Here is an 18,752-nt window from a genome sequence, read left to right as displayed (position 1 = left end):
CCAGTTTTCAGGCTTCCAGCTGAGTATCGATAAGTATGTTCAAAGTTCCTATAAACGTATGCTGATGCAAGATATAGAATCATCATTCTGTGTACACCGTAAAGACTATTATTAATGGAACATGCCATGGTAGACAACTAATTTGCAAAATGATTGGTCGATGGCATTATCCAGCGATGCTTACAACTCTGCCAATCGTACACTTCTGGTATTAACAAAGACATTTGCGAGATATGTAGTAGGTACACGTTAGGTACAGTAGGTCGAACTTGAATCATCGTCACGAAATGCTCGATCATATTAAAGAGAAGGTTCTGGTCTACAGCTTTCGAAAAGTCTATTTTTTTAGATTTTCCACTTTTTTGACGTTCGAAAAATATATAATTAAAAGGAAATTCCAAAATTCTAAAAATTAGTAAAGTTATAAGCTTTTAAATGGTAGCTACCCACTATCAACGGCTCAATCTTTCTCAAACATTTTTCAAACTGACGGAACAAGTATCTAAAAAAATAATTGATCAATTTAAATGAATCTTTTTTTAAATTAAAGAATATATTTGTCTGCAGGCAGTGAACCTGTGATACTTTGATTTTTTCCAAAGTTACTAATTTTTAAGGCACGTAAAATTGTTTAAAAAATGATGTTTAATTACATAGTGTCAGAAAATGATAAAACCCATTTTTTTCACTATCGTAGGTTCCTTGTCTCGGAAATTTCATGCAGTTTAAGAATATATTCGATTTTTTCGATTTAGATTTACAGTCGAGACATTAGACATCCCACTATTCAAAAAGTGGAAAAGAAAAAGAAATTGTGGACTGTGGCACGGATGCTCTTAATACTTGCATAAAGTAAAAATATGTACAATTTTTTATATATTTAAAAAAATATATAATGCCAAAAATCACAGATAGCCTCTTAGACCGTAACCTTTCTCTAATAAGCTGTTATCGGTTGTTTTTAGCGTGACTACGTGCACAAATAATTGGCCCTGCGATTCGTGCATAACTTTATTATTCTAAATTTTTAATTTAGAAATCGTCACAACAATTCTCCCTGTCGCTTCTATGTAAATCGTACCACAAGAGGTTTTGCAGCACGGACTTCGCTCAACTCGACTTAACTCACTCAAGTAGTCCTAATGGTTATTAATTAGCAGAAGGATGGTATCATTTAATTGAACGGCGTCGTGTTCGTACGACGGCCAAAATGCCAGGAATATGAACTCTGATTTCCTATTTACCAACGTGATTTACCAAATTTCTGTCTTTGCTAGAAATATGGAAATAAGAGATGAAACTAGACAATAGGATTTAGTATTCTTAATATCTTGTTGATTTTTTAACGACATTAGTCATATTAAGAAATATAAAATTATTATTTAAAAGTGTTAAAACATAATTAAAGTTAAAGAGATACGCAGAAAATAAATTAACGATTAAATCTGACACGTGTTGCAATCATATTCTATTATGAATTATTATCACTAGACTGCCTACAAGTCTTTCTAACATATAATAAAAAATTTCATTGAATTGCACTATAATTATATATCCTCTACACATTTATCATAGAAACACGATGAGGTGTCGGTCGTCGATATAAATTCGCCAGCGATTTACTTTCCATGCATGCACGCTTCAAGTATTTGCCTCACGCACCCTTTGCTACGAGAGAAAGGAAGAAGGGGAGAGAGAGCGAGCGTGCGATCAAGGGGAAAGACCAAATAGTTCTGTGAACGTCGCATCCTCTGTCACTCGTCGGTTGCATGCTAATGAATTAGCATCGAGAATAAGGTAGAAATTGAGGGCCAACTTCTTAGATGGCTTCGTAGCGCATGTTGAATCGTGAGAAATCGAGTTTCTCGCGTAAATTTGTCGCACGGCTGCATTGCGATGTATGTCTCCGTAAAGACGAGCTGCATTCACAATGCACGCCTTCGCCATCCCCGTTACATTCCGTCTTGGTCAGTATACAAATAGCTTTCAATTTTGTTTTACTTTTAACAAGCATCAGCAGTCTAGAGAGGATTGTTGAACTTCGGACCTTTCGAACTAATGCATGGAAACTGAGCACTGATCAACACGGAACAAAACGTAGGCTGACACTGCAACGAGGGCAGATTAACTTGCATTAATGCCAGCTGCGTTCTGCAATTTGGATAATACAATACGACCAGTCAATCGTCTCCGTGCTCGCCGACTTGTCATTATGGAAAACTTTGCCGTACAGGGACAATGGGGATACCATGAGAGCGATTGAAGCGCACTGAGGGGTCAATAAGTGCGCCTCGGAAAATTAGACGTTGGAAACTTTCCTGGAAATCAGAGATAGAGAAAATGTCCCCTTTCGAAAGGTCAATGCGATGTCCGGCTGAGATTGCTCGTACATCGTACAGGAAAGAAAGAAGAGCAAATTCGCTTGATCACAATATTCTGCTGCGGTATTTGAGATTACCGATAGCCCCGATCGCGTTCCAGTTGCTCGCAATTCCTCATGCATCCTTGCGAATGGTGTTTATACAGTCAGCGGCCAGCAGGTTAGCAACGCGTAAAAGCCAGAAAAGGCGGTCTCCGTAACCCGGAAACATATGCCGAGTATCATAAATAAGATTCAAATATCTCGAGTCTGCGCGCTAAAGGTGCCTCCATTGAACGCATTGTCATCGTAACCTGATATATGTGCTATTTGTTCTCCTGAAAATTCTCGTTGCTTCGCGCGAGGTGCGCGATACGAAATCGTTCGTAGTTTGGCTAGAATGTGTGATCTAAAAAACCTTATTCATAGAATGGCAGAAATCGAAAGGAATCTACAATTTTGTAAATACATCTAGTTCAAATACCTATATTATTTCTCATGATATATTCTATAGAAGATTGAGCTAAAACGAAAGACAATTTGATGTTTGCATCGTAACTGTTACATCGTTGGGGGTCACCGATGAAGTCAGGTGGAAAAGTGGCGGGCCAAAGCTACACAAAGCTTCGGAAAGCTTACCGACCGCGTGCAACGAGGGTTGCGAGGGTGGCGCCTTCGGCAGAGTTTGCTGTACAAGCGCAACCCTCCGTAGAGACGAGTGGCGGAGGGTCGACACGGTGGGGTGGCGGAACGAGAAACTCCGCGAAAGTGTCGTGGTGAATTAGCATTGTCCATATGGAGACAAACGAGGCGCCGTGTTAGGCACTCTGGCCTGCACGGACGCCTTGCTCTGCGTGTTACGAGGAGAAGTGTCGCCAAAAAGGCACATCCTGGCCCCGTGTGGTAGATAAATCCTGTTAATTCGGTGAGTGGTGAAGCACCCATACTCACGGAAGAGTTACGAGCGCGAGTCAAGAGTGCACGGCCTCTTAAATGGGTCAACCCAACCCAGCAACCTGATGTGCACTCCTTCGCTCTGCGAATCGCTGGTTGGCCTAGTTTCCTCGAGGACGACTAAGCGAAAAGACACGCGACCTCTTCGTCGACAACTACGATATCGAAACGTGCACGTCCCTCGTACGCTTCGCCGTGGCCGACGTCGTCGACGTCGCCATCGTCGTCCCTATTCCCCAATCGAAGCCAACCGTTCGAGGAAACGAATCATGAGATCCTAGTCGCCGGCCACGGAAACGCATTAATTGATTCGCGGCCGCGATAACGTATCGGAACGATATATAGGTAATGAAATTATGAAGGTGAGAGGTCGCGTTGCATTTCCTCGTCCACGAGGAATCGCGAACGTGTAGCGCATCGTGTCGGGACGTCTTCCATTCTAGGAGACGATTACGACAAGGATGAAGCACGAGCGCGATAATTCATCGCCTCGAGTCACAATGCATCGAAAATGACCCGCCATGAGTTTCGTTCACCATTAGCATCGACGGTAATGTAGTCCCGAAACGCATGGTTCGCTGTGTAATCGCAGCCACTTGTACACGACCCTGAATGCAATTATCGATTCACTGAAGAAAATAGTCGACGATGCATTTTCGATGTATTGATACACGTTGCTTTCGCTAAACCAGAGGATTAGTTCTTTACATTCTCTAAAGGCGAAAGGTATGGCTTATTTGCATATTCTTAGTTTATATGCTTATTTAGTCGTATCTTAATTTTAAGAAGTGTGCTTTTTATTTGATCTTTTTGTTCAGTAAGTTCAGTCCTTCATCAGGCTTATCTTAATTGGATTCTTAAACCTTAATTTGTGCTTGTGTAAATCTAATAATGTGCATTTTCGTCCTCGTTTAAAGGTTGGCAAGTGTTGATTGCATGCAATAAAAATGGCAGCCAGTAAATCACCGGAAATGAACTACACGTGCGAAATTTGCGGTTTGGAGGGTTTCAATGATGAGGAGATGAGGTCTCATATGGTCTTCTACCATCTCCAAGGAGCTGCAAATTGTCCCTTTTGTGATCTAGGAGAAATCTCCCCAACGGAAATGTTAGCCCACGTCAACAGTGCTCATCTCGACTACTTGACTCCAAGGTATATTTGGTGTAGTTATTTATTCAACTTATTATGTCATTTATTATGCACTTACGGTCATTCTGAGCTATTTAAATCTTATTGGAAACGCTAAAAATGGCGGTAAAGAAAACATGTTAGATGTCGCTATAACATCATCGTCTTCTGAAATTGTGTTCGCTGTGACGTATTTATCAAGGATAATTTATTGTATAGATTAATTAAGTTAGCTGTAATTGAATTTGCATAAAGTGCAAGTGTAGAAAAACTATGTTATCTTTTATATTTCAAATTGAAAAATTGAATCATCCGGTTTATGTTAAACCTTATCTAATTTTATTCGTTTTGTTATTATAAAGTATGAAGACATTTAGATGTAGCATCTACATTTCATTAATATAAAAAATGGTAAAAAGTCGAAAGAGAAAGGCGGAATACAAATTAATCTTTAATGAAAAGTATTAAATCTTTTATTTATATATATATACATATAATATCTATTAGGGTGTACCTGTATAAATGGTCAATTTTTAAAGTAATTTGTTTTTTTTTTTTATTATTATTTTAGCACTCCAGAAAATGACATGATGGCATTTATTGATGATGATTCGTTAGCTGATGATCATAGGCATGATGAATGTCGTGGCCCTTCCCCATCTATGTCTTTGCGACCTCCACTTCTACAAAATGGATGGGGTAGTTCATCTAGTCCTCGTGTTAAGCAGCAGCAGGAAATACCAAAGCCAGAACCACATAATTCTAGTTCGAATGTGAATAATAATAATAATAACAACAACAGTGGAAATGTTAATGGTATATAGAAGTTTGATTAAATATTCTTGTCTTGTGTCTAAGATTATATGAAATGAACAAAAATTTCATTTCAGTGGTGGAAGGTGCAGCTGGCCATGGTTCTCCGCTACGTTCTGGCCTAAATCTACAATTACGTTCCCATGCTTCTCCAAAACTTCCAGTTCAAGAGTGTCCTATGTGTCCCTACAGTTCTGATAGTCCATTGAGACTAGAAGAACATATTAATCGGCAGCACTTTGATCTTACTTCACCATCTTTTCCACCTGAATCTCCACCATCTCGAGATGGTATCTTTAACTGTCCTCTCTGCATTACATCTTTTCCCAATTCTTCTGATCTTGAGCTACATGTGAACATAGAGCACAAAGATATTTTAAGGTAAAATTAAATTTCTATCTGCTACATTAAGTCCCATTGATAATGGTTAATTGTATTAACGACTTTATTGTCTTTGTATAGCCCTGCAAATGGTGCTGCTTCTCAGTCTGACCTAGCAACTGTTGGCAGTGATACCCCTGCATGTCCAGTTTGTTTTAGTACTTCATTTAAAAACAATGATGAATTAACTGCACACATAGAGGAACATTTTAGCAAAAAGAGTACTCCATCTCCCATAACACCAGATTTGTCTACAGATAGACTGTTGGCAAAGGATATGGAAAGGCGTGAAAAAGAAGTTAGAAAATTGCGCGAACAACGTGAATTTGAAATGTTAAGAGCACAGTATGGGATGGACAATCAGGGCAATTTTAGAGAACAGAGTGTCACTAATATGCAGCGGGCTGTATATTCGGGTGAAATGACGATTGCCGATTATTATGAAAGGCAAACTGAGCTCAGAGTAGCTGAAAGTAGTGGTATTGATGATGGCAGCTCTTGTACACGAGGTAATTATATTATTTTTCAAATTGTTTTTCAATACTATTCAAAGTATTCCATACTACTATATGAACTTTTTGTAGGTCTAGTTCCCAAGATACGAGCTGTTAGTCAAGCATGTAGTAATGTATTGAGCACCTGGATGTGTTCTACTGTAGACCACTATGCCACTACTTATGGAGACAAAGGCTGGGGATGTGGTTATAGAAATTTACAAATGCTAATTTCGTCGCTTTTACAACATACAGGGTACAATGAATTAGTTTATAAAGCGTGGAGTTCTGGCCTGGGTAGTGGTAGTTCTACTAAAAATCCGCTCCGAAGTTCAATACCGTCAATATCAAGACTTCAGAAGATGATAGAATGGGCTTGGGTTCAAGGTTTTGATACTCAAGGGGCGGAGCAATTAGGAGGCAAACTAGTGAATACTAGAAAATGGATTGGACCCACAGAAGTCGTTATATTGTTATCTAGTTTGAGAATAAAGTAGGTTGTTTAATAGTTGCAGCAATTAACTCTTGAAAGCATATCATACATAATTTTTATTATTTTATAGATGTCAGCTGGTAGATTTTTATAGACCAACTAATTCCGATGGCGGGCATCCTGAAATGTTTAATTGGGTTCTGCAATATTTTCAGCGGTGCGACGACTTCAAACCACCCCTTTATCTGCAGCATCAAGGTAGAGCCTTGCTTAGTTCATACAAGAAATAAGAAATAAAACCTATAAATGAAATCCTTTTGTATCCTTGTAGGCCACAGTAGAACAATAATAGGTGTAGAACAATTAAGAGATGGTTCAATAACTATGTTAGTACTTGATCCGAGTCATAGTCCAGCGCAAATGGCACAATTCAATAGCACAAGCAGTGCTCTCGGTGCAATGCGTTTGGTCAGAAAATCGATCGCAGCAATGAAAGCAAGGCAGTATCAAGTTGTTGCTGTTACCGGTATCATGGAAACCGAGTTGGAGTATCAAGTAAGAAATTCTTGCACATTTCTCCTTCCTAAGTGACTATTCGTGAAAACTTATGGGCATAATATACAACAATCAAACTTGAACGTTTTTCAGCAAAGCAAAGTATTACGTTTGATCCGCGTACCCCAAGATAGGTGAGATTTGCTGACCCGAAAAGGAGTCAAATCTTGCGGAAAGACGATAGACTGCCTCAAACCAATTTTGTCCAGCATCCTTAAAGTTACGTGACCGCAATGTTCTAGGTTTTATTATTAGGAGATTCGCTCCACTGTAGTAATTGCAGAAATATTTATTTAACAATATATTCTTGCATCTTATAGCCGTCATAAAGTCGACTGGCTCTTCGAATCGTGTATATCCTAAGCCTGCGTCGCGATTGAAAGTTTTCAAGCTGAAATGAAATTATGGAAAAATGAAAGAAAGTGTCTGTATGTCGCGTGTATTGACCTGTTTTTCTGTTTTTTAATCAGTAATCAGCTCTGGAAATACACTGCATTACGATGTGTGCTTGGGAAAGAAAGTTTCATTCACTGGAGTATTTGGAGGATAGAATTAATAATTTGATCGCCATTTCTTGTCCACAATGTTCTGCTCAATTTTCGTCGCACCGAACAGGCTGTGCTAATTTTTAGTCGACCAATCGTCCTATGCCGATCGGTTGCATCAGCGAAAAAGCCATGGCAGAGCTTGGAAAACGAGACTCTTTCGTAGCTGTGATGCTGTTATCGATTTAATGCTAATCAATCACCGATTATAAATATTTTTGAAGGCACTCCATATGGTCGGGACATCACGAAAAGCAACATTGTCCGCGCTTTACCTTATTCTCACCTGTACTCTACATTTTTAATAAACGTTGTTGTCAAAATGTTGTCAATTTTTAGTCAATAAAAAATACCAATAATATGATGCGCATTACGATACAATTTTATATACAATTACGTAAATTTCTCTATTTTCATTATTGTTGCTTTTACATGGTTTTGGGGTGTCTACAAGAATAGAGGATGTATTTCCATATATTATATATACACTTACTTATATAGACATATACATATAAATGCACATTCTTCGTTATATTACATTGAACTCACTCATACATAAAGTACAACTATTCTTTCATACAAATTACAGATATTCTATTTAATTATCCAGTTAATTTAAGGCTACCCATACTTTAGCATGTAAGACGAATGCAATGCTGTGACCGAACAGAAGGAAAGGGGGAACTTACAGTCCATTTAATTGTTATTTATATGGTATAACAAAAAGAATTAAATAATTTAGTAATTATTATCATTATCATTGTCATGATTATATTATATTTATTGTATTTCATAAATTGTACTGATATGTATAAGATCTATTTATTACAGTTAAAAGTATTTGAGATCATTGAGAAAATTAATGTTGATTATCATAAAATGGTTATATTATTGTTTTGTAGCTTTGATAACTTATGCACTAATTGAGTGAATGTCTTTCTGCTCAGTAGGACCAGATGCAATAATTACGACTGACAGCAAAGATATAAGATAATTATTACTCGTATTTGTTACTTGCAAAATGTTTGCTATATGCATATTAAGAATATGTTTGTCTTTTTGGAATGTTCAGGCCAAATAAGCTGTGGAATTGTTATGCAAGTGTAAAGAAAACTTCATATTAACCACATGTCAGATTAAAATATATGCTTTGTTAGAATTCCCAACTTTAGACTAATTGCTTTATGTTATTTAAAACAAATTCATTCTTTTGTGTATTTATATTTATTACTCCCAAAAACTAAATGCTTTTGTTTCATATTTAATTTTTCACATTGTTTCATGCAAAGCATACATACAATAAATAATGTATTCTATATAAATTAAATAATCCATTTATTTATAAAGAGAAATACTTAACATATTAATTTATTATGATAAGTACTAAATTATTTACAAAAAGATTGAAATACTTTGATACATTTTTACAACCTGAGCGTTTATTAAAGTTTTCTAAAATAAGAATATATATTTTATGCTTATATGTTAAAACCCATTGACCGCATACAAGCTTTATGTGCTTCTATTAAATCTCCGCATTCCCCTTCACCTTTAGTGATAATGCTGAAAGAGAAAACATTATACAATCAAAAACTTGTTATTAATCTAATTCTTATTTGGCATGTGCAGAAATTGAAAGAAAAGGTTATGTTTTAAACGCATGAAAAGAATTAACTAATAAAACGGTAGACGTATTTAATATCTCCTATAACGCCGTCAAATATTTTCATCTACCAATATTATTAATCTTACTAGCTGTTATTTGCTCAAACTTAATTTTAATAAGTTTATTAGCTACAGAAATTTGTTAGCATACCAATCATCCCTCGCTTTCTTTGTCTCAGGACAAGCACAACAAGGTTTAAGTGGTTTGTCAGATTTTTGTGCTGCCGCCGGTTCTGCGTTTACTTCCAATGGTTTATCATTCACGATGCCCATTATTATTATTGTTTAAAAGTTAAATTTTATGTAAACTGTACAACTGTATTTTCAGATATTCACATTGGTAGAGAAGCGACGACAGATGTCGCGTTATCTCGAGCGCTTCCAGTAGGCAGATTTTTGCGACAGGTTCAGATGATTTTGGCCACAACGTAGTTTCTATCTCTTTCTTACACGAGAGTCTTGATTAAGAGAGAGAAAGATAGAGTTATTCGTACTTATTATGAAAAAATCCTATTCGAGGAGCTATATTTTGTAGTTAGAACGAGCATTTAGAATAGAAATTGATATATGTATGTTTGCATCTTACAATTATTCTGTTATATAATTAAGACAGTGTTTTTAAGGAATCAGGAGTCTCGGTAGAGATTCGCGCCAAGTACAGTACTCTATACGTCAAAATATCGAAAATTGTGTGCTTTAAAGAAGTAATACATTAGCGCGGCGAATACAATGTGTAAGTCGGTAAAGTATTAGAATTTTAACATTGAGTTTTAGTGTATCTCTTTTATAGTCGTTGCTTTTGATTAACTTAGTTTCTATTTCGTTTATCAGCATTTTCGTTTCAAGATCAGTGTCAAGTGAAATACTTATCTCAATTTTTGAGAAGTCAAATCTTCATGCAGTCTTTCTAACCCCGAGTGTCCTACCCACCGTTATATTTGTTACTTCACGAAGCACATTATTCGTCCTTTGAACTTCGAAGTATCAAGACACATTGCGAGTTCACAAGTGTTTAAGGTATATGCTTCACTTATTCACTTCAAATCCATTTTCTGTCATTATTGTTTATTACTTATCCCTGTTTTTATTTACAATTAATATGTTCTTTATTATAAATTTCTCAAGTATCGTTAAAAAGCTTTGATTGACTTTTTGCACTGATATACATATATGTATATATCTGTATGTCTTTTTTTGTTAATTTACATTTTGTTGGACATATTTTGAAATCGATACTTCAATGGTTATTACATAGTTTTGTTTGCTTTAATATATTTGGTTTAAGTTTTAATTTTCCTCTGTTGGAACATATCGCTCGAAATTTAAACAAAATTGACGTGGTAATGACGTTATGACACTCGATACTCAGTTTGAATGAAATTTCGAAAAGGAATAGAATAACCTGGTACTTTATTAAAAAGAATAGGTGATAATAGATTTTAATATCTATTTTTATTATTTTCGTGTTGATATAAATTAAATTTTCATTGTTTTTAAAGATATTACGTAATTTTATAATTGAAATAAGTTTAAGTGCTGAAAACATAATAGAGTCCTTTGCGTTTGATAGGAAATCGGGTTGACATATGTATTTTTGTTTGTATTTCTTACTTATATTATTAATACAAAAATCAATTTTTAATAATTATGGATTATTAATTTTTTTAAATTTTTATAATGTTTTAATTGAGTTTACAAACATGTTGGGGAAATTCCTCTAGTGCTGGACCACACCTAATACATACCGGATATTGGCTATGTCTCGTATTTAGAAAATTAAACGCTACAAAGCGGCCAAACAGCGGCCCTTCTTTACTTTTACAGTTTGGCTGCTTTATCGCCTTTCATTTTTTAAAGGTATTACCAATATCTAGTATTAGGTGCCATTCAGTGCTAAACGAATTTGCCCTACGTAGAAAGTACGCAATTCAAAGAACTACTATTGCAATATGAAAAGTTGACAAACTCTGATTTTAGTAATGGAGTTTCTCGGTTTATAAAAATAATAATTTAGAATGCAAGAAAAAAAATAGAATTACTTTTGTTTGCTGAGTCTATGATTTCCGGTTGCGTTTATGTTTTCTTTGTTTTTCTTTTTCATTATAGAAAATGATCTCATAAGCGGTAGTAGAGTTAATATACATATACCACTGTAGAGCAGGTGTGGACTTGAACGATGCATTACCATTAAAAAGTGTAAGTATTTTTCAATCTCATTTTATTTACTTGGATTAGAAGTTTAGAATTTTTATTCTCAAATTTTTTAGTTATAGCGAAGTTCCATATGTTAAAATGACGTTATAGTTTTTAGTTGAAATTGAATGTGTCGTACACTTTAAAACGAATAGTACTATTTAGTTCTTCTTTGTCACAGATCGGATTGAATTAACCATTTTTCGGCGACGATGACCTCGTTATTAAGATACTAAATTCATAATTATTTCTACAAGTGGTGAGTCATAGTTTTATATAACATACATATACGTATGTATATCCATTAGATACTTATTTTGATGATCATAAAAGGACCGTGAGTACACACCGTATTCGTGATAGCAGTAATAATTTTTTGCCTGTTTATTTGTGCCAATAATTATAGAAGTTATCTAAATAAAAAATTTCAAAAGGAATTACGTACTAATTGTTAAGAAAATGCCGAAAATATACATAAAGTGTGTCTGACTCGGGACTCATTCTACTGATTTCAATGTGGCTGGCCCGATTTATACGTGTCAACAGTAGGATAAGTCCCAAATCAGACACATTTCACGCGGATTTAACATGCTTATGCAACAATTAATAACTCTGAAATGCAAGTAATAACCCCAATGCAATTTCATCATTTTTGATTTTCGTTCTATTTTGACATATAGAATCACTCCTTAAAATTTCTGGCACTTGTCGAATACTCTGTGTTAATAATAATAAAAATAATATTGAATTTATATAGATATATTAAGTATGTGTTGATAGTATTAATTATGAAAGGATTAATTTTTCTATATTCTTTTATGACTTATAGAGATGTAATATGTCTATTTCTAATATTTACTTTCGACATTAACTTACTACAAATGTATTGTGTCAGAATTTGTAAAATTGTATGCTTCCGTTAAATTTTATGGTTCTGTTAAATTTTAAAGCAACTCACAGTGGTTGAATTTTAGCGTCAGGCTAACGAATGTTAACGCGTATTTTTCTTATTTTAAAGTAATGTATTTTGACAATGGAATTACTTGTAGGTATACATTTTAGTATTTTGTAAAGTACCAAAATTTACTTTTGTTCGAAGTCTTAACTGGAGTTCTTGTTCCGAATAATAAAGTTTGAAATTCTCTTATGATTAAAAGTTATTCTCTGATGATTCACATTGGATTATTCAAATACGAGTAATTAGAGTCTTTCCATCAATTACAAATATTTAAAAATGTTTAAAAATACACAGTTGAGTCATATTATCTGAATTACGAAAAAATATCGAACTATTAAAAAACATACAGTAATCATCGTTTTTAAATGAGGATTTTCAGGTTTAACAGTTTTCTCTTCGTGGTTTACTGTCTAAACACATTTACGTGCTCAAGTGCTATTTGGGTAGGTGAAGACATGATACATATTGTTTGTTTTTTTTTAATTCTTATGGTGCTGTGTTTGCGACCATAGTCGAATGCTGCTACATTCCCATTCGCTGCCAATTTCTACTTTAGTCGACGTGTTCTCATTTTTATAACTATATGTATACTAACATGCATATTAACATGTGAAATGCAAAAAACAGAAGTTAAAAATTAAAGGCCTTTTTTTCGTCTAAAATTGACACTATTCAAGAATCATCCGAAAATTTAAATAAGCAGCAGAAGAGTTAAGACGGTAATTATGGTTAATATTTTGTGGAAAATGTGACTAGTATTTAACAGTCTCATATATTTAAATTAAACAATAATAACAAATAAAATACGTGAACATAAACAAATATATGTGAATTTGAGTTTCTGTGATCGAGTAGATGTGTTATTGCGTAATAAACATGCTTCTGGAATCGAATTCTGGTATTAATTTATTTGGAGAGTTGAAGTGAAACTGATGTAATGGAACATGTTATTACTCTAGCTGTTTTTTAATTTATTAAATTTAGCAATATTGTCCTAGGTTTACTCAATCACGAACAAAAAAGATAGATACGAATGTTATGGCTGATATTTTTCACGCGTAATTCTCTGTTATCAAATTTTTATGATATGTATATGTTTCATTTTAGTTTTTAAGATAAAAAACTAGTCTTACTAGACATTGCAACGTTTAATTAATTAAACTCGCGACTAATTAATTTTTTTGCTTCTACGTAAGTAAGGACAGGAAACATATAGGTATATTAATTCTTTATAGTAAACAATTTTTTATTTTTTAAAGCTTATGTTGTATTAGTATACGAACTATGTTAGAAAACGATAAAAGAGTAAAGTATATACTATTCATAAATAATTGTAAGAAAAATTTATTTGTATGTACATATATACAACAAAAATAGTACATGAAGAATAAGATTAGGAGTTTTTTTTAGTTTTTTCCGTTGAGAATTTAGTGAGAAAACTAGTTTTACATTTACATAGTTATCGTATATTGGAAGTTTTGCAAGCGTGTCTTAGAAGAATGTTTATAAAAAAATATTACAATTTTTTTATAAAAAGAGAGTAGATGGGGATCAATTAGGTTTTCATTTGAAATCCTTGTATGTGGTGAGACGAGGGCAATTCTTATTATTGAATGCATGTGATTACTAATTGTATTACAGCGTAATAAAATTATTAATTAAATGTGTAACATATAATGTGAATTATATTTCATGTTAATTGGTTGGGACTTTTATTTCGTTGTAAAGGTAGCGATGCGACAAGTGACGAGTTTTGTTGATGGTAAAAGGTGATCGACTAATCGACCGATGAGAAATCTTCTTTACCACATATAGGAAATTTCTGTGTCGGTAATTGCTATCGGTAAAAACGTGTATTTCCATATCGATGGAGGCTCTCATTTTCTTCTTAGTTCCTATGCTCATATATTGGAGTTTGTGTATTATGCGAAATAATGTTTTTTTTACAAATACTTTAATTTTGTACAATTTCTTGATATTAGTATATATATATTTTTACATTTTTTTATATTTTTTTTTAAATTAAACATACCTCTCTCTTACACGTTGTACGTAACTTGCAGTCTATTATATACAATAACGCTTCGAATTTCACATACTATTTGAAGAAGCGTATCACTTTGCTGTATAATAATTCGTTTTTACAAAAGGCATTTTTGTGACTGTAGCTTTATAGGTTTTTCCTCGAACTTCAACAAGTACTCCGCCACCAGATTGAGATAGTTCAGGTGGAATGTATCCCATGGCAATAGGTCGCCCTAAAGTTGGACTTGGACCACCCGAAGTGATTTTGCCAACGCGTTCACCTTCTGGAGTCAATATAGGCGCACCCTCTCTGGCTGGTGGCCCGTGTCCTAGCATTAAACCTATTCGTTTCTTCGTGGTTCCTATTTTAATATGTGTCAATATTTTATGAGCGCCAGGGAAGTTTGCCTCTGCCCTCCTTCTCTTCGCTGCAAAACGAATGGTACAGTGTTAGTCTTTTATTTAGCGTCTTTGAAAAGTGTTTATTTGCTTTTTTACTGACCTACTAGCCAAGCGAGTCCCGCCTCTACTGGTGTAGTGTCCTCGTCGATATCGTGTCCGTAGAGACACAAACCAGCTTCTAGCCTGCGAGAATTTTCGCGGAATATTAATTCATATTGATAAATGAAAAGTTATGATTCGTACCTTAAGCTATCTCTAGCCCCCAGACCAGCTAACTTTGTATCAGGTGTTTCCAGTATTTTGTAAACTACACTGTTTGCAATCTTGGATGGCATAGAGATTTCGAAGCCGTCTTCTCCAGTGTATCCACACCTGGTCACTCTGACTTGAGTTCCTAATAGTTCTGTTTCTACGCTGTTCATAAATTTCAAATCTTTCAAGTTTATCTTCACTAGCGATTGAAGTATTGTCGATGCAGTAGGTCCTTGCAGAGCGATTAGACCCTGTTCCAAGGGATCTAAAAATTCTATATTCACTGATTTTCCATGGACTTTGAAGTTTTCCTAAAATAAGATAGATTTAAAGTGCGATTTCGTTTTTAAATTTTAGCTGATGTAGTAAGTTATCCAGAATCCACTTATTTGCCATTAAATTTATTGTTTATATTCTACATAAATACTACATATTTATTAGGCAACAGAACGAACAAAAATATATATATTAAGATATGGTATATTTTCTATGCATTAAATTATTTTGTATAAATGAAATTAGAATAATCCCAGTAATACTATTATATTTTTATAAAATCGAACTTTTTAACAAAAGAATCATGTTCCTCCAAAGCTTCCAAACTCACCTGTTGGCTAACAAGCAAACTGGAATCTTCGTTTCTTCTTCCAGCATTAGACACTACAAAGTATTTATCGTCATCATCTTTTGTGATGATTAGGTCATCGAGAATACCTCCATTCTCATTGGTAAACACTGTCAAAACTGCGCAACCTTTTTTCAAATTTTTCAGATCACTGGTAGTCAAAGACTCTAAAAAGTCGGTGGCATCCCGTCCTGATATTCGTGTTTGCATCATGTGACCCACATCGAAAAGTGATGCGAAAGTTCTTGTGTGTTGATGAGATGCAGCTATCGCCTCCTGATACTGAACTGGCAGTAACCATCCGGAAAAGTTTACTATTTTACCTGGAAAAGAACATCAAGCATAAAAATGATTAATCTTTTTAAACGCATTTTCAGTTTTTTGTTTTTCCTTGTATACAAGTAAATTAAAAGTTTCCGAGCAACTGTTTCAAATAAATTATAAAATCTTGTTTATTATTAATGAAGAAGAATCTGGAAATCTTATATTGAATTATTCAAGAATGACTAACCAGTTTAATAAAAGCATGCATATTTACTTACCTCGATTTTCTACGTGAAGGTCATACAGGCAAGTTTTCCTTGCTTCTGACGTTGATGTCGACAACAAACGACGACCTTCAGGTATCTCCGATCGTGCCTCCGAATCGATCAAACAGTTCGCACGTTTCGAGCTCAGTTTCGAAATAGTCGTTAGACCAGACGATTCCCGGACATTTCCCAGAACTTCGTGACACCTCTCAATGCTATCAAAGCAAAATGATTTTCCGCGAACACCGAATCGCAGCATCGTCCGTCTGTGCTATCAATCGGTTGTTTACTGACGAGAATGCCGGCTTGGAGCACCGGCAAATCTCTCTCTCTCTTGATGACCTCGTGACACGAGGCGTCTCCCAGACTCAGATTCAAAGATTGGCTGCCGTTCGTGTAATCAAGAATATCTTGTACTAATGTACATACAAATGAGTGACTCGAAGTAGTGCCTTTTAATATACATTTTGAAACGATTATGTATATGGAATACTAGATGTGATAAATATGTGTATGTACTTTTAGACTACAATTTACGTGTGATACTGTATGAAAACAATTTTGAGGTCTTGTGCATTTTCAAAGTTTTCAGTTTTTTATCTTCAATAAAAGTGTGAATTATACATAGTGCTAGTGAATTATATCAAAGGGAATATTTTTTGAAAACTGTTGTATCATAATATAATAAAAAAGAAAAGCTTTGTTATCTCTTTTTGAAACATCGCTCCTGGGTTCATGCTCCAGGGACAGTCAGACGACTGTAACTCGTGTTTTGAACGTGTTGCAACAAGGGAACGATAAGGGAGGCCCGCGCGATAAATTGGTACATTTCTTGTACGATACCAGCCGCGAATACCAGCTATCATTATTTTCGTGTGTAAGAGAGGTCAGCTTGCCATTAAAGTCGGAAGTGATAAGAGAGTTAGAAGAAGTCTTGGCACATGTTGTTTATGTTCGTTATATAGGGGAAGTGATAATAATCACGAGACTTGTGCATTTCGGATGCTTATTAAATTTTTATTGTACCACGTAATAATAATAATAATAATAATAATAATTAATAATAATAATAATAATAATAATAATAATAATGATAATAGTAATAATCGCAATAATCATCATCGCAATAATAAATTGTGATAATAATGTCAATAATAAATGTTAATAATAATAATAATAATCATTTGTCGTCGTAATAATAGCAATAGTTTCGTAATAATAATGACAATTCATCGTCGTCGGTAATAATCCAATGACAAACGTCAATATTCATATAGTAGCGTGTCGAACGGAGAAACGACCTTAAAAAACGAAGACAGTATCAATTGTTCGTTCGTACATTTTGTTCTTTTTTTTCATTCTTTTAGCTTCCGTCGTCTTATTCTTCTCGCTCGCGCTTTTCTCTTCCTCCTTTTTTCTTTTAGTCTCTTCTTACCTCTCGCTCTTACTTTCTTCCACACGCGCATTCTCTCTCCCTCTCTCTCGTCCTCTCTCTCGCTCTCGACTTATTTTTTTTTCTTGCGAGTTTTCGTTCTCTCACACACACGCACACTTACTCTCTCTGTCTCGTGTTTACACAACAATTGATGCAAAATGTCCCTACACAGTCCGACGAATGTGTGTGTGTGTACATTTTTCCGATCGATTCTTTTCTGCCTCTCCGGGTCGTAGTGTGTTTGTTCGACGCTTTCCCTTACATATCGATGCCACGATAGCGTTATTTCTTTTTGCTTGCATTATTTGCCTCTTATTCTCTTTGAAATCCGCAATTTCCCCTGTAGCGCGTGTTGACACATTCACTCACATTAGTTGATCGGTTTGCTAGTGAAGGGACTGGGGATGGATGGTGGGTGGTAATGGTTCTATTAAGGTGTGGAGATGTGGAGATGTGAAGAGGATGCATGGATATTCATGGATATTCGGGAAAAGGTAACAGGATTCACAGGGGATAGTAACTAGGAACATTGACGAGGAAAATGGGGTGCTAAAAACAGAAGGCGCTAGGACATTTTGCCCCCACCGGTCAACGGTCTTATACGTTTTCTAATTTTTTTTCCTTAACCCAATATCTTTTTCGCTGTTTCTCATTTTCAATTTCGAAGAGAATCCCGAGGGATATTTGCCAAAGTGCCGAAAGTGAAAATTTTGATCCACAAAAGTGTGCATTACTGATGCCGTTCGAAATTCGTCGACCGAGGGACATTTTTTTTCCGCGGTGCCGAGAGCGTCGAAAATCGATAACAGTTGCCTACGATCGCGAGCGGAAACAAGTGTTCGATCGGGGATTGTATACTACTGTCTCGTTTCCGCGATTTCGTCGCGCTCGCCTAACGCGTTTTATCAAATTCTCTCTCATTCTACGTCTCTCTGCCTGAGCTATATTTTTTTCTGTTTTTGCCTCTGTCGCCTCTCCTCCTCTGTTCGTCCTGGAACGCGACA

The 18,752-nt window shown here is 35.1% G+C and overlaps 3 protein-coding genes across 3 annotated transcripts; 1 reads left to right on the top strand and 2 right to left on the bottom strand.

Annotated features, from left to right (window-relative positions):
* Positions 1-3,145: 3,145 nt before the first annotated feature.
* Positions 3,146-7,986, top strand: LOC143183216 (zinc finger-containing ubiquitin peptidase 1). Its single transcript, XM_076384717.1, has 9 exons — positions 3,146-3,284; positions 4,231-4,466; positions 5,014-5,258; positions 5,333-5,636; positions 5,718-6,145; positions 6,221-6,623; positions 6,694-6,821; positions 6,895-7,118; positions 7,212-7,986. Exons 2-9 carry the CDS (start codon positions 4,261-4,263, stop codon positions 7,254-7,256), a joined length of 1,983 nt encoding a protein of 660 aa, XP_076240832.1. The 5' UTR covers positions 3,146-3,284; positions 4,231-4,260; the 3' UTR covers positions 7,257-7,986.
* Positions 7,987-8,978: 992 nt separating this feature from the next.
* Positions 8,979-9,676, bottom strand: Cox17 (Cytochrome c oxidase copper chaperone COX17). The gene is made up of 2 exons (XM_076384719.1): positions 9,480-9,676; positions 8,979-9,226 (listed from the first exon to the last, which is right to left on the bottom strand). Exons 1-2 carry the CDS (start codon positions 9,599-9,601, stop codon positions 9,142-9,144), a joined length of 207 nt encoding a protein of 68 aa, XP_076240834.1. The 5' UTR covers positions 9,602-9,676; the 3' UTR covers positions 8,979-9,141.
* A 4,918-nt stretch (positions 9,677-14,594) lies between these two features.
* Positions 14,595-16,587, bottom strand: LOC143183083 (aminomethyltransferase, mitochondrial). Its single transcript, XM_076384493.1, has 5 exons — positions 16,326-16,587; positions 15,766-16,106; positions 15,150-15,469; positions 15,007-15,089; positions 14,595-14,932 (listed from the first exon to the last, which is right to left on the bottom strand). Exons 1-5 carry the CDS (start codon positions 16,570-16,572, stop codon positions 14,595-14,597), a joined length of 1,329 nt encoding a protein of 442 aa, XP_076240608.1. The 5' UTR covers positions 16,573-16,587.
* Positions 16,588-18,752: the final 2,165 nt, after the last annotated feature.

Source organism: Calliopsis andreniformis, chromosome 9 (genome assembly GCF_051401765.1).
Source record: "Calliopsis andreniformis isolate RMS-2024a chromosome 9, iyCalAndr_principal, whole genome shotgun sequence".
Taxonomy (NCBI): domain Eukaryota; kingdom Metazoa; phylum Arthropoda; class Insecta; order Hymenoptera; family Andrenidae; genus Calliopsis; species Calliopsis andreniformis.
This window is presented reverse-complemented; position numbering and strand designations above follow the sequence as displayed.

Coding starts and splice junctions, on each gene's coding strand:
- LOC143183216 (XM_076384717.1), top strand. CDS start 4,261: ATGGCAGCCAGTAAATCACCGGAAATGAACTACACGTGCGAAATTTGC. Junction 6,624..6,693: donor TTATCTAGTTTGAGAATAAA/GTAGGTTGTTTA, acceptor ATTATTTTATAG/ATGTCAGCTGGTAGATTTTT. Junction 7,119..7,211: donor AAACCGAGTTGGAGTATCAA/GTAAGAAATTCT, acceptor AACGTTTTTCAG/CAAAGCAAAGTATTACGTTT.
- Cox17 (XM_076384719.1), bottom strand. CDS start 9,601: ATGGGCATCGTGAATGATAAACCATTGGAAGTAAACGCAGAACCGGCG. Junction 9,227..9,479: donor AAGAAAGCGAGGGATGATTG/GTATGCTAACAA, acceptor TTTCTCTTTCAG/CATTATCACTAAAGGTGAAG.
- LOC143183083 (XM_076384493.1), bottom strand. CDS start 16,572: ATGCTGCGATTCGGTGTTCGCGGAAAATCATTTTGCTTTGATAGCATT. Junction 16,107..16,325: donor CCTTCACGTAGAAAATCGAG/GTAAGTAAATAT, acceptor GTTCTTTTCCAG/GTAAAATAGTAAACTTTTCC. Junction 15,090..15,149: donor GGGGCTAGAGATAGCTTAAG/GTACGAATCATA, acceptor AAATTCTCGCAG/GCTAGAAGCTGGTTTGTGTC.